Source organism: Aotus nancymaae, unplaced genomic scaffold (genome assembly GCF_030222135.1).
Source record: "Aotus nancymaae isolate 86718 unplaced genomic scaffold, 86718_ANA_hifiasm-v0.15.2.pri h1tg000007l, whole genome shotgun sequence".
Taxonomy (NCBI): Eukaryota; Metazoa; Chordata; class Mammalia; order Primates; family Aotidae; genus Aotus; species Aotus nancymaae.
In genome coordinates, this window is record NW_026988418.1 from 40,420,348 (window position 1) to 40,432,464 (window position 12,117).

Consider the following 12,117-nt stretch of genomic DNA (forward strand, 5'->3'; position numbering starts at 1 on the left):
ATATTAAAAATTGAGGGAGAGGACTCAATGATTTCCTCTCAACATTAACTAGATATACTCAATAGCTGTTTGACAAACAATAGGCAAATTTAGATTAAACAGTCCTTTTCCAGGAAACTCTCCTGAGCCTCCTCTATGCAGCTACACCTTAAGCAAACTTATTAATTGCTTCAAACAGGTCCCTGTCTTGAATCCAGAATTCCCTGAGAATTTGGGAACTCCTCAGGTCCCTGTCTTGAGGAGTAATTGATGTTTTTTCCCTCAAAGCAGAACCTGAGATGAGAATTCTTGTGCAAGTGCATTGTTAGGTAGCCCTCTGAGGAGTAGTAGTATAGGGCAGAGGTAAGAGCTAAGCAAAGATGTGGTCCTGGTTCCATCCTAACTTAAGCCTGAGACCACAGTGAGCTCTGGGGCCCAGCCTGCACCATGGATTCATCCTAGCTTGTGGCAGGGAGCCAGACTGCAGTGGGCCCTTTGCAGCAGTTTGGTGGATAGGTGCCTGGCCAGGAGAGCAGAGGGGAGGGGACGCCCCTACACTGATGAGACCAAATCCATAGGAGACATGTGAAGTGGTAAAAGAAGTGGTTCTTATCCCATCCTGACCTCACTAAGGACATGATGGCATGGCCATGGGCCCCTCACATGACCTCTCTGAACATCAGTTTCCTCATCTGTAAAATGGGAAAGTGTGTGGCAGGATTGGATTAGGTGATCCCCATACCCTGAGCTCTGAAATGCAATGATTTCAACAAGGGAAGTGGTGGAGAGGCTTGTTGAGGAATAATCGATGTTTTTTTCTATCACAGAAGAAAATTCATTAATGTGAATATGTCCCTGAATGATCACTCTGTTCAAAGCTCTTCTCTACCTGGAATAGCTCTGGATGCACAGGCAAATCTAAGAAGAGCAGTAAAATTTCCCTGAAGGCATATATTCTAAACAGGATGGCAAGACTCTGTCTTTAAACAAAGCTTTTTGAGGGCAGTTTACCTCAAGGGAGTGTTAATACAACCAGACAACCTCATTTAACTGACTCAGACATCAAAGTGAATTAGAGGCAAGAGGCTGGTGTAAAGCACCAGCCAGAAGCTGTCCCTGCAAAATGGGACAACCTCTATGGGGAGCAGTTTGGCAAAATTCTATCAGAATTATAAATATATTTACTCTTTGGCCATGCAGTCCCCTCCCTCGAAACTTAGCCTGCAGTATGAGATGATATTTATGCAAATTCATTCACTGTGCCACTTTTTCCAAAAAAAAGTCCAAGGCTGGAAACAACTCACTGATCCATCAATAAAGAACTAATTAAACAAAAACAACTATGGTACCATACATACAACAGAATATTGTGCAACTGATGATACTTGGTACTGAGAACATTCTGTACTTAATTGGAAATTTCTCCAGGATACATTGATCAGAGAAAAAGCAAGTGGAGGAGCAATGTTTTATGGAATAGTATTATATCATAAACATACATGTATGTATAATAAAAGAATAATGCTTTTATGTGAGAAATGGAGATCATAATATCTATTTAAGTTCACATGTATCCCTGGATATCTAGAAGTCATTTTTATGTGCCTCAGGAAAGCTCTCTATAAGTGATTACCTATAAGGGATGACAGTGGAGAAATGATACAGATGAAGATGTAGTTCAAAGTGAAAGTTCTCACCTAGTGCCTTTTTACACATTTTTTTCCGAATTTTTTTTTCCAACCACCATGGGCTACTCCATAAGGAATAGAGCATCTGTTTGATTAAAAAATAAAATGAAAAATTTAAAGGTAGTAGGCATCAATAAAAGCTGATCACTCCAACTTCCTTGATTTCATGCCTTGGTTCAGGGATTGGCAAATTATGGTTAAATAGTTGCCCTGTAGGGGCTGGGCATGGTGACTCACACCTGTAATCCCAGCCAAGGTAGGCAGATCCCTTCCCAACATGGTGAAACCCTGCTTCTACTAAAAATACAAAAATTAGCCCAGCACCGTGGCATATGCCTGTAATCCCAGCTACTAGGAAGACTGAGGCCCAAATTACTTGAACCGAGGAGGTGGAGGTTGCAGTAAGCTGAGATTGCACCGCTGCACCCCATCCTGGGCAACAGGGCGAGACTCTTTCAAAAAAAATAGTAGTTGCTACAGGGGCCACGTGGCTCACGTGAAAATAGTTACTATCTGGCCCTTTACAGAAAACGGTTGCCAAACCCAGCTTTAAAATTTGGAGTTACTCGTAAAAGAACTGTGATCATACCTACCAGTAAGCTTCTGATACCAAAGGTTTTTGTCTTCTTGAAGTCAGCTTTCCTGTCCACAGATAGCTTTTGCACTTAAAAGAAAAAAAAACACAGGTGAGATACTGTACTGGTTAAGAAGAGGGCATGGACTCGGGACAGATGATCCAGGCTTAAATCTGAGCTCTGTCCCTCATTACCCTGTCACCTTTGGCAAGTTAACTTCTAAAATTCTCAGTGTCTTCATCTGTAAAATGTTGTCCCTCATAAAATTGTTTGGAAATGCCTCCCTCTTACAGTCATTTAGAAGTTCAAGTATGCCGTGTTGCCAAGGAGTTTAGCACAATACGTGCTGTTATTATTATCTAATATTGTGATTTTTTTTAACAGGGTGATGACCAATTAAATGTATTTGGAGAGGACACTATGGGAGGTGAGTTTTCCTTACTGATCAGATCAAAGTTGTCATTTTAGTAGCTTTGACCATTCCTTTTTAATTAAACACCAACCAAAAGATAAAATATTACACCATGTACTCTTCCCTTAGACAGGGAGCGTGACTAAGAGTAGAACTCTTTGGGAACTCTTTGGGTCTGCCTCTATCCGTGTAAAGAACCAAAGGGGTGCATAACTAAGAGATGCATTTCCCAACTGCCCAGAGAACATGACTCCCGAGAGGCTCAGCGAAAAGAAGATGCTGCCTTCAAATATCTTTGAAACATGCTTAACACCAGGTCCCCACAGGAAGATTCAAGTATATAATAGCATCCAAATCTCGCACACAGGTCCTGCAGTAAAAAGAGTCGTCAAACTTTAATTCAACATTCTTTAAACATAATTGAACCACAAAACCCTTTTTCCTGCATAGTAGTTACTATTCTGCAGTGTACCTTTGGGACCGAACCTACCCTACACCAGGATTATAGTGCTTTGTAATTTTTGTCATATTATAAGTTGGCAAATGGCCAGGAGCAGTGGCTTTGCATGTAATCCCAGCACTTTGGGAGGTTAAGGTGGGTGGATCACTTGAGGTCAGAAATTCAAGATCAGCCTGGCCAATAGGGTAAAACCCTGTCTCTACTAAAAATACAAAAAAATTTAGACAGGGATGGCGGCACTCACTTGTAATCCCAGCTACTTGGGAGGCTGAGGCAGGAGAACTGCTTGAACCCAGGACTATGAGGTTGCAATGAGCCGAGATTCTATCATTGCACTCCAGCCTGGGCAACAGAGTGAGACTCCATCTCAAAAAAAAAAAAAAAAAAAGTCTTGCAAAAAGTAAAAAATCCACCCATAATTATCCATGCATGTAACTGAAAATAGATATGATTGTGTGAATTTCGGACTATCCAAAAAAGATAAGGTTCATAATTGTTCTATGTAAAAATACCTTCTAATATTTCTACACTGGAATAAAAGTTATTATATGGGTCATAGAAATATGTTTATAGTATCGATCCTAAACACATACAAATAAGTGATTTGGCTTTTTAAATAACCCCAGCTCTAATCCTGCAAAGATCCATGAGCACAAGGTGGTAGGTAAAGTGTTATTTGATAATAATGGCAAGAGCAGTATGTGAAAATCACAGTCACCAAATAACATCATGGTGATTCATGGGGAGAGGTATAAAAATATGAGCCATAACTAAGCTGTCACTTAGCCAGGTGCAAACAATCAACTTGGTCTCAACTGGATGGGGGATGACTGATTGCCTAATAAATATTCCCTTTTTTTCTGGTTATAAAATTAACATATACTCACTGTAGAAATTTTTTAAGTTAAAAATAAGAGCCATTTAAAACCTTATGACTTATAAATTATCATGGTTAACATTTTAGTACATTTCATTCCAATGCATTGCCTATATATCTATGTTTTTGTTTTTGTTTTTTTTTGAGACAGAGTCTCACTCTGTCACCAGGCGCCAGGCTGGAGTGCAGTGGCACAATTTCGGCTCACTGCAACCTCTGCCTTCTGGGTTCAAGCAATTCTCCTGCCTCAGCCTCCCAAGTAGCTGGGACTACAGGCACATGTCACCACGCCCAGCTAATTTTTGTAGTTTTAGTAGAGACGGGGTTTCACCATGTTGGCCAGGATGGTCTCGATCTCTTGACCTCATGATCCGCCCACCTCGGCCTCCCAAAGTGCTGGGATTACAGGCTTGAGCCGCGGTGCCCAGCCCTATATATCTATTTTTACGTGGTTGAGAATACATGTGTATATATAAGTATCTCCAAATATTTTGTATATATCACAACATAAACATGTCCCGGCTGGGTGTGGTGGCTCACACCTGTAATCCCAGCACTTTGGGAGCCTGAGGCAGGCAGATGACAAGGTCAAGAGATCGAGACCATCCTGGCCAACATGGTGAACCCCCATCTCTACTGAAAATACAAAAATTAGCTGGGTGTGGTAGTGCACACCTGTAGTCCCAGCTACTCAGGAGATTGAGACAGGAGAATTGTTTGAACCCAGGAGGCAAAGGTTGCAGTGAGCTAAGATCGTACCACTGCACTCCCGCCTGGCAGCAGAGCAAGACTCCATCTCAAAAAACAAACAAAAATGTTCCCATGTCATTAAAAACTATATACTTAATTTGTAATGACTACATTAGATGAATTTTGTGTGCCATCATTAATTTTAAAATAGTTATATTTTTTAAAACTGAAATAGGATGCAATCATACCAAAAAAAAAAAAAAAAAACCACACTAATAACCATGGCTATTTTCCTGGATTACAAATAGATTCAGAGTTCCTCAGCTTCATAAATGTAAATTTACAGGCTAACCCGAGATGACCATCTGGTCCCACATGTTAGAAACACAAATGTATCTGCCTTTAACAGAAAACTCCAAGCAATGTAAGATGTTTCCTGTCACCATGGGCTATTCTGTAAAGAGACTTGATTTGATTTAAAAATCCTTTTTTTGTTTGTTTTTTGTTATGAAAACCATATGGTTTCAACAACCCCAAACTTACTTCCTTCCTCTATTTCAAGCTCTTTTTCCTCTCTTTGTCCCCAACCCAGTGTATCATGCCCCATTCTCTCTCTTTCTCTGGTAGAGTTGGGGCTTTCACTCAGCTAATTGTGAATTCCCACAAAATGTGATATTGTGCATATAAATGAACTACCTCAATTTCAGTAAAAAATGTTTCCTGTCAGAATAATGATCTGACTTTCAGAAGTAGTTATCTACAGAAAATGTGAAGTGTTGTTACTCAAATACATTTATTTAAAAAGGAAATTTTATATTACTACCTTAAATAGAAAATAGCATTACTTGCTCTAAGCAGAAACTTTTTTTTAAATATAATTTTCCATATACTCTACTTGTGTTTTAACCATCTTCGTTAAAGGGAAGCTTAGCAAATGTTTTAAATGTGAAATAACACCAAAGTAAGAGACTTAGGATGATTTAAAAGTAATTTTTAAAAATAGCTTTCTTTGTGATTCATGCTATTTAATGACATAAATTTTTGCCAGCAAAAGTTGATCACGTATGTTAAAATAAAAATGCATTACCTGGGTTGGGAGGTAAGACTGAAATGGGCAGGGTGTTGTGGCTCATGCCTGCAATCCCAGCATTTTGGAAGGCCGAGGCAGGCGTATCACTTAAGGCCAGGAGTTCAAGACCAGCCTGGCCCGTTTCTACTAAAAATACAAAAAGCAGCTGGTGGCATGCCTGTAATCCCAGCTATTTGGGACCCTGAGACCGGAGAATGGCTTGAACCCAGGAGGGAGAGGTTGCCATGAGCCAAAATTGAGCCATTACACTCCAGCCTGGACAACAGAGTGAGACTGTCTCAAAAAACAAACAAACAAAGACTGAAATGGTCTCATTGGTGCCTACTAATTGTAGCCTGTACACACATATATTCAACTTCAAGCTTTTTATCAAATAAAACTACAAGGTTTGGGTTTTTATATAACATGAGTAAAACCAGGACTTCAATACCGTTTTTCTTGCCAGTAACTTAAGTTATTCTTATTTTAAAGGTTTCATGGAAGATTTGAAAAAATGTAAAGTTATTTTCATGATTGGTGAGTAATAGCCCTTGCGTTTTCTAACAATACAATTGCTAATAATAAGAATTTGGTAATGAAAAAGACTATTTCTCACCCTATTTTGAAGTCTTTTCTCCTTTTTGGTCAAAAAATACTCCCAAGTTTTCCGGGTTATTGCTTTCACATGTGCAGTTTTATATTTCTTTGGGATTTGCATCTTTTCAGCATAGAAAAAGTAGGACTTGATGGAATGTCAAACTTTCAAGTTTAGCTCTACAATAACAAAGTGCATTAAAAAGGTAAGAGATTGTCATGTTTTAAAAATCTAACACACATCTTTTCTGTTTGAACACTGACCCCTCCTTCCTAAGCTGAACGCATCAATTGCCACATGTTCAAATATACCTCAATAGCCAGACCCTGTATTCTACATAGCAAACAGTAAAAACTGTCTAATTTGCTCTTTGCTCTAGTACAGTAAAACTTATTGATGGATTACTTGTGGGAGAAAATGCATTTGAGGTTTACCAACATTTTCTGAGCACCCACTATGCCCCAGGTTATCTCATTTAATCCTTATACAATTCCATTAGCTAGTCTATTCCTGATACATATCCATTACATAGATAAGAAAACTGAGACTCTGCAAGGTTAAGGAACTTGTCCAAGATTACGAAGCTAATGAGTGTATGAGAGCCAGATTTCCAGTTTTCCTCATGGAAATAAAGGGAACTGTTGTACAGTAGTTAAAAATGTACAAGAAAAGGACAAATATATCCTTTCAAAACTTAGTATTTTTTCCTCTAATCATTCAAGTACCTCAAAAAATGAGTACACCTACCTGTACATTTTCCAGAAAATGTCTATTTATACTCAGAAATAATGAAAAGGTCCACACCTCCTCAATGAGTGGGAAAAGAATGGTTGTCAACACCACAGAAATATAATCAGATAAACCTAGATTCCTGCAAGTTAAAATCAGAGTGCTTCCTTGGAAATCTCTGAGTAAAGCTCCCTCATTGTCAGATGAGGAAACTGAGGCCCAGAGAAGTTAAGGGGTTTGATCACAGTCATTCAATTAATTGGAGCAAGGAGGGGACCAGGGTCTCTGATTGTGGTTCCTAACTCGGGTTCTCCCTCCTCCCGCACTCAGTTGTGTTGGTTGTTAACCTGAATGCAAACTGTCTCATGTATTCAGCCATCTGACACATGCTTACTGACTATTGGATCCGTGCTGGGCAGTGGGGATTCACAGAGCTGCCATCTTAGATGAAGAGAATAATTAATATGTCATTAACCTTGAAAAGTACTAGGAAGGAACCAAAGAGCTGAAATAGAGAACAACTTGGGTCAAGTATTTGGAGTAAAATTAGCTGATTACTTTAGAGAGGGTCACCAGGAAGGCTTCCCTAAGAATGTAACATTTAAGTAGAGAGATAAAAAGAGAGATGGAGCTAGTGAAGGGATGAATGGGAGGTGAGAGGAGGCAAAGAGAACTGTACGTATGTGTCAAGCAATGGGAATTCTTGAGGCCTACCTTAGGTCCATTTGTCCTCTGCTTACCTCTAGTTGACCTTAACCTTGGGAACTGGATGGACTCTTTCCACACTTAATTTACTTTTTTTTCAGAAAGTAAAACTATATTGCTTATGTATCTTATTGAAGAGTAACCCAATGTCATAATTGCAAAGGGAAATCAGTTGTGCTATAGATTACTAAAATTACCTTTTCCACATAAATTTGAATAATCAATTTTCTTGGCATTCAGACCATACACAGTGTCTTATGTTTTTTTCTATTCAATTTTTATATTAGGAGCCAAGTTAAGAAAAGGGGAGACCCTTTAAACTTGACAGCTAGGAATTCAAAGTAGGAGCCTATATAAGTCAGAGTTCTCTAGAGGGTATTAGGGTTCATATGTGTGTGTGTGTGTGTGTTTGTATGTGTGCATATATATATAATTAAGCACTAACTTACATCATCACAAGGTCCCAAAATAGGCTGTCTGTAAGCTAAGGAGCAAGGAGAGCCAGTCCGAGTCCCAAAACTGAAGAACTTAGAGTTTGAGGACAGGAAGCATCCAGCACAGGAGAAAGATGTAGGCTGGGAGGCCAGGCTAGTCTCTCCTTTTCACATTTTTCTGCCTGCTTTATATTTGCTGGCAGCTGATTAGATTGTGCCCACCAGATTAAGGGTGGATCTGCCTTCCCCAGCCCACTGACTCAAATGTTCATCTCTTTTGGCAACACCCTCACAGATATACCCAGGATCAATACCTTGTATCCTTCAATCCAATCAAGTTGACACTCAGTATTAAACATCACAGAGCCCTTTATTATCACATAGAAATCTGTGTTTTTAATAATGTGATCCAAAGAAGCTTCTAAAAATAATACAATATGTTTTGTGGTCGTTGTTACTGTCTTTAGCAGTAATATTACTTCAGATTTATCCACTGTTTAGCACTCACAGTTGAACTGTGAAAGGTATTGTCAAATGCCACTTCTCTCTCTCTAGGCATAACTAAGGACCTCACACCTATTACTAAGTCCTGTGCCCTTCAGAAGGTCAAACAGCATACTAAAAGAACTTTGGAATTAGACAAAGCTTGAGACCTCCAAGGGTCCACAAACCACACTCTTAAGAACTGCTGCACTGAGCAAAAGATTTTTCTTCTGTCTAACCAAACTCTCCTGTATTTTAATTTACTGATCAGTCACTACTCTTGTAAAAGAGATTTCAGGCTGGGTATGGTAGCTCACACCTGTAATCCCAGCACTTTGGGAGGCCCAGGCTGGTGGATCACAAGGTCAAGAGATCGAGACCATCCTGGCCAACCTGGTGAAACCCCATCTCTACTAAAAATACAAAAATTGGGTGGGTGTGGTGGCACACACTTGTAGTCCCAGCTACTGGGAGGCTGAGGCAGGAGAATCACTTTAACCTGGGAGGTGGATGTTGCAGTGAGCTGAGATCATGCCACTACACTCCAGCCTAGTGACAGAGTGAGACTCCATCTCAAAAACAAAAACAAAAATAAAACAGATTTCAGCTTGGGCAGTAGAGGTATAAAGCCACTGTGATACAGGGGGAAATGACTGCTCTTCCTCTGGTGTATGTACTGGACTCTGAGAATTAAAGCCTTAGTTCCAAATACTTCCTTGACAGGCGGCAGAATGGTATTTTGGGACTGCTTTATTGTATGTCAATTTAAACCTTATAAAAATATTCCAGATGTCATAGACACACCCGTAGCTGTTTTGATGAGGTTTTTTGTTTGTTTGTTTGTTTTCGTATTTTTAGTAGAGGCGGGGTTTCACAATGTTGGTCAGGCTGGTTTGAAACTCCTGACCTTGTGATCCGCCCACCTCGGCCTCCTAAGGTGCTGGGATTACAGGCATGAGCCACCATGCTGGCCTGTTTTGATGAGTTTTAATAAATAAAAGTCAGTTTCTTTCAGTGAAACAGTGGTTTTGGCTGTTTGAGATGACTGAACTTTCACTTTTTAAATTATAGTCTTGGCACCTACCTGAACTACATTGGGGCTGCAGTATTAGCCAGAGTCTAGGTTAACACCCTCACTATTTGTCTTAATACACCTAAACCATTCTTTCCCTATTTTAACATATCCATCAGCTCCTTTTTGTCCACAGAAATGTCCAAACTCCTTAGACTGGCCTTCAAGGCTCTCTGCTGCCTACCTCAGTGTGTCTTTCCCATTTCCCACCACACTCTCATGTCAGTCTTTGGCTCCAACCACGCCTGCATCCTTATTACCTCTTGAGCCTGTTGCACTTTGCCAGCCCTTTCACTCGAAATGCCTTCTCCCCTAACTAATCCTGCCCCAAGGTCAGGGTTAAGTTCTAGCTCCCTGAGTACTCTGCTGTAATCACCAGCCTTCCTCCTCTGCGCTCCTCCTCCCTTGTGTCTACATCATTCGTTAATGACTAGAACAACAAATATTTATTGGAATAATGAATTCTTTAAGAAGCAGTGTGGTCTGTTTCCATAACAACCAAAATTGCAATTGGAATTCCTGGCCTAGAACTGACAAGCAGCTTGTTGCTGCCGCTGTGGCTGTTTCTTGCAGGATAGTTTTTATGTTAATTAGGAGCCTAATCAGATGCTCCTTTCTCCACGTAGCTGCTACCTTCTCACTGAGAACAAGCAAAAGCAGCTCTTCCCCTGAGCTGATGCTGTTTCTCGCTCATTTGCAGGGCAGTTGTCACAAGTGGGAGCAGGGGAAAGCACTGATGGTCATCTGAGTAGAAAATATGTTGAGGGCGAGTGTACCATATGCACCAACGGGGAAGGTGGCAAGGAAGGACCCAGTCGACCCTTTGAATAGTGTGTGAATAGTACATTCTTGTTCATAAGGAAAGCAGCTCAGTAGCTGTTTATAAAGAAATACCTTTCAGAGAACAAAGAAGGGATCCTACAGGGTAGGACCAGATGATCAAAAGGATCAGAAAAGATGCTGTGGACTTCAGTTGTTCACACACAAGATATGAAAACCTGCGCTGATGTACAAGACAGGGGTTCAATCATTTCCGTAAACTGAAAGTTATTTGGAAAATGTAAAAATATCCTTTAAGGAGCCTTATTATGTCCCACTAACAGGTTCCTACCGTTTTTCACAACTTTTTTCTGGTACATTTCTTTCCTTTTTCTTTCTTTCTTTCTTTTTAATCTCCTGATCATTATTTTGCTATAAGCCAATTTATTTTGGCTTCTTTATCCCTTCTTCATTTTTCATTACTTACCTATGCCCAAAATGTGACATAATCTAAATTCCTGCTAATTTATATCCAAAGCTTGGATAGAAGTGCTCCAGTTTGGAAAACACATCTGACTTTTTAGGTGAGGTATGAGGTTAATGACGTAATGATCAAGATATCATTCAAAGGCCGTAGCTTTCAATGTGTCAGGAATGCAGGTAGCCTGGTGTACATTGGCATTACTGCTGTGATAAACTGTTTTTAAGTAGTGATCTTTGGAAGGTATTTTGGCAATGTTTTATGTTAATCTGTGCATTTTTTTACCACTGCACAAATAGTCCTGTTTATTTTCCTAAGGAAAACTGGAAAAATAAGAATTTTTGCTTAAAACTCAATATTGCAATGCCTGCTGCCACTATTTCATTGTAGCCATGTTATCATTTCATTATTGCCTTATTATTAAAGAACCATTAATTGATTTTTTTTTTTTTTTGATATGGAATCTCACTCTTTCACCAGGCTGAGGTACAGTGGTATGATCTTGGCTCACTGCAACCTCTGCTTCCCGGGTTCAAGTGATTCTCCTGCATCAGTCTCCCAAGTAGCTGGTATTACAGGTGCATGCCACCATGCCAGGCTAATTTTTGTATTTTTAGTAGAGATGGGGTTTCACCACATTGGCCAGGCTGGTCTCAAACTCCTGACCTCAGGTGAATCTGCCCGCCTTGGCCTCCCAAAGTGCATGAGCCACCGCACCCAGCCATGAATTGATTTTTTAAAGTATCTACTTGGTGCTCAACGTGAACACTTTTGATGGAATTAACTCACATATTTGGTTAAATTAAATATGAAAGAAATCGGATTATTTTAACTCAGTGTAGCTGTAATAGCAGCCAGCATTTATTGAGCAATTGACACGTACCAGGCACTACATAAAACACTTTATAATGTTATCGTATTGAATGCTCCTACACATCCCCTGGAGTAAGCACTATTACTAACCTGATTTTTCAAGTAAGACATTGGGGAATTGAGTTATTGCTATAAGTGGTGGATCTGGAGGTTGAAAGCATGGATTTTGGCAAAAAACACTGCCTGTTGTTTTTGTTGTTTTTGGTTTTTCTTGAAGTGACAGGCTTTCTTTATTT

At 39.8% G+C, this 12,117-nt stretch overlaps 1 protein-coding gene across 3 annotated transcripts in view; it reads left to right on the forward strand.

The window, feature by feature from the left end:
- AK5 (adenylate kinase 5) overlaps positions 1 to 12,117 on the forward strand; it is a 312,660-nt gene that overhangs the window by 214,734 nt on the left and 85,809 nt on the right. For all 3 annotated transcript variants that reach the window (XM_012442778.2, XM_064372526.1, XM_064372527.1), the window contains exons 9-10: positions 2,627 to 2,669; positions 6,243 to 6,287. In XM_012442778.2, coding sequence (XP_012298201.2) covers positions 2,627 to 2,669; positions 6,243 to 6,287 — 88 coding nt within the window. The remainder of the gene's footprint in view (positions 1 to 2,626; positions 2,670 to 6,242; positions 6,288 to 12,117) is intronic.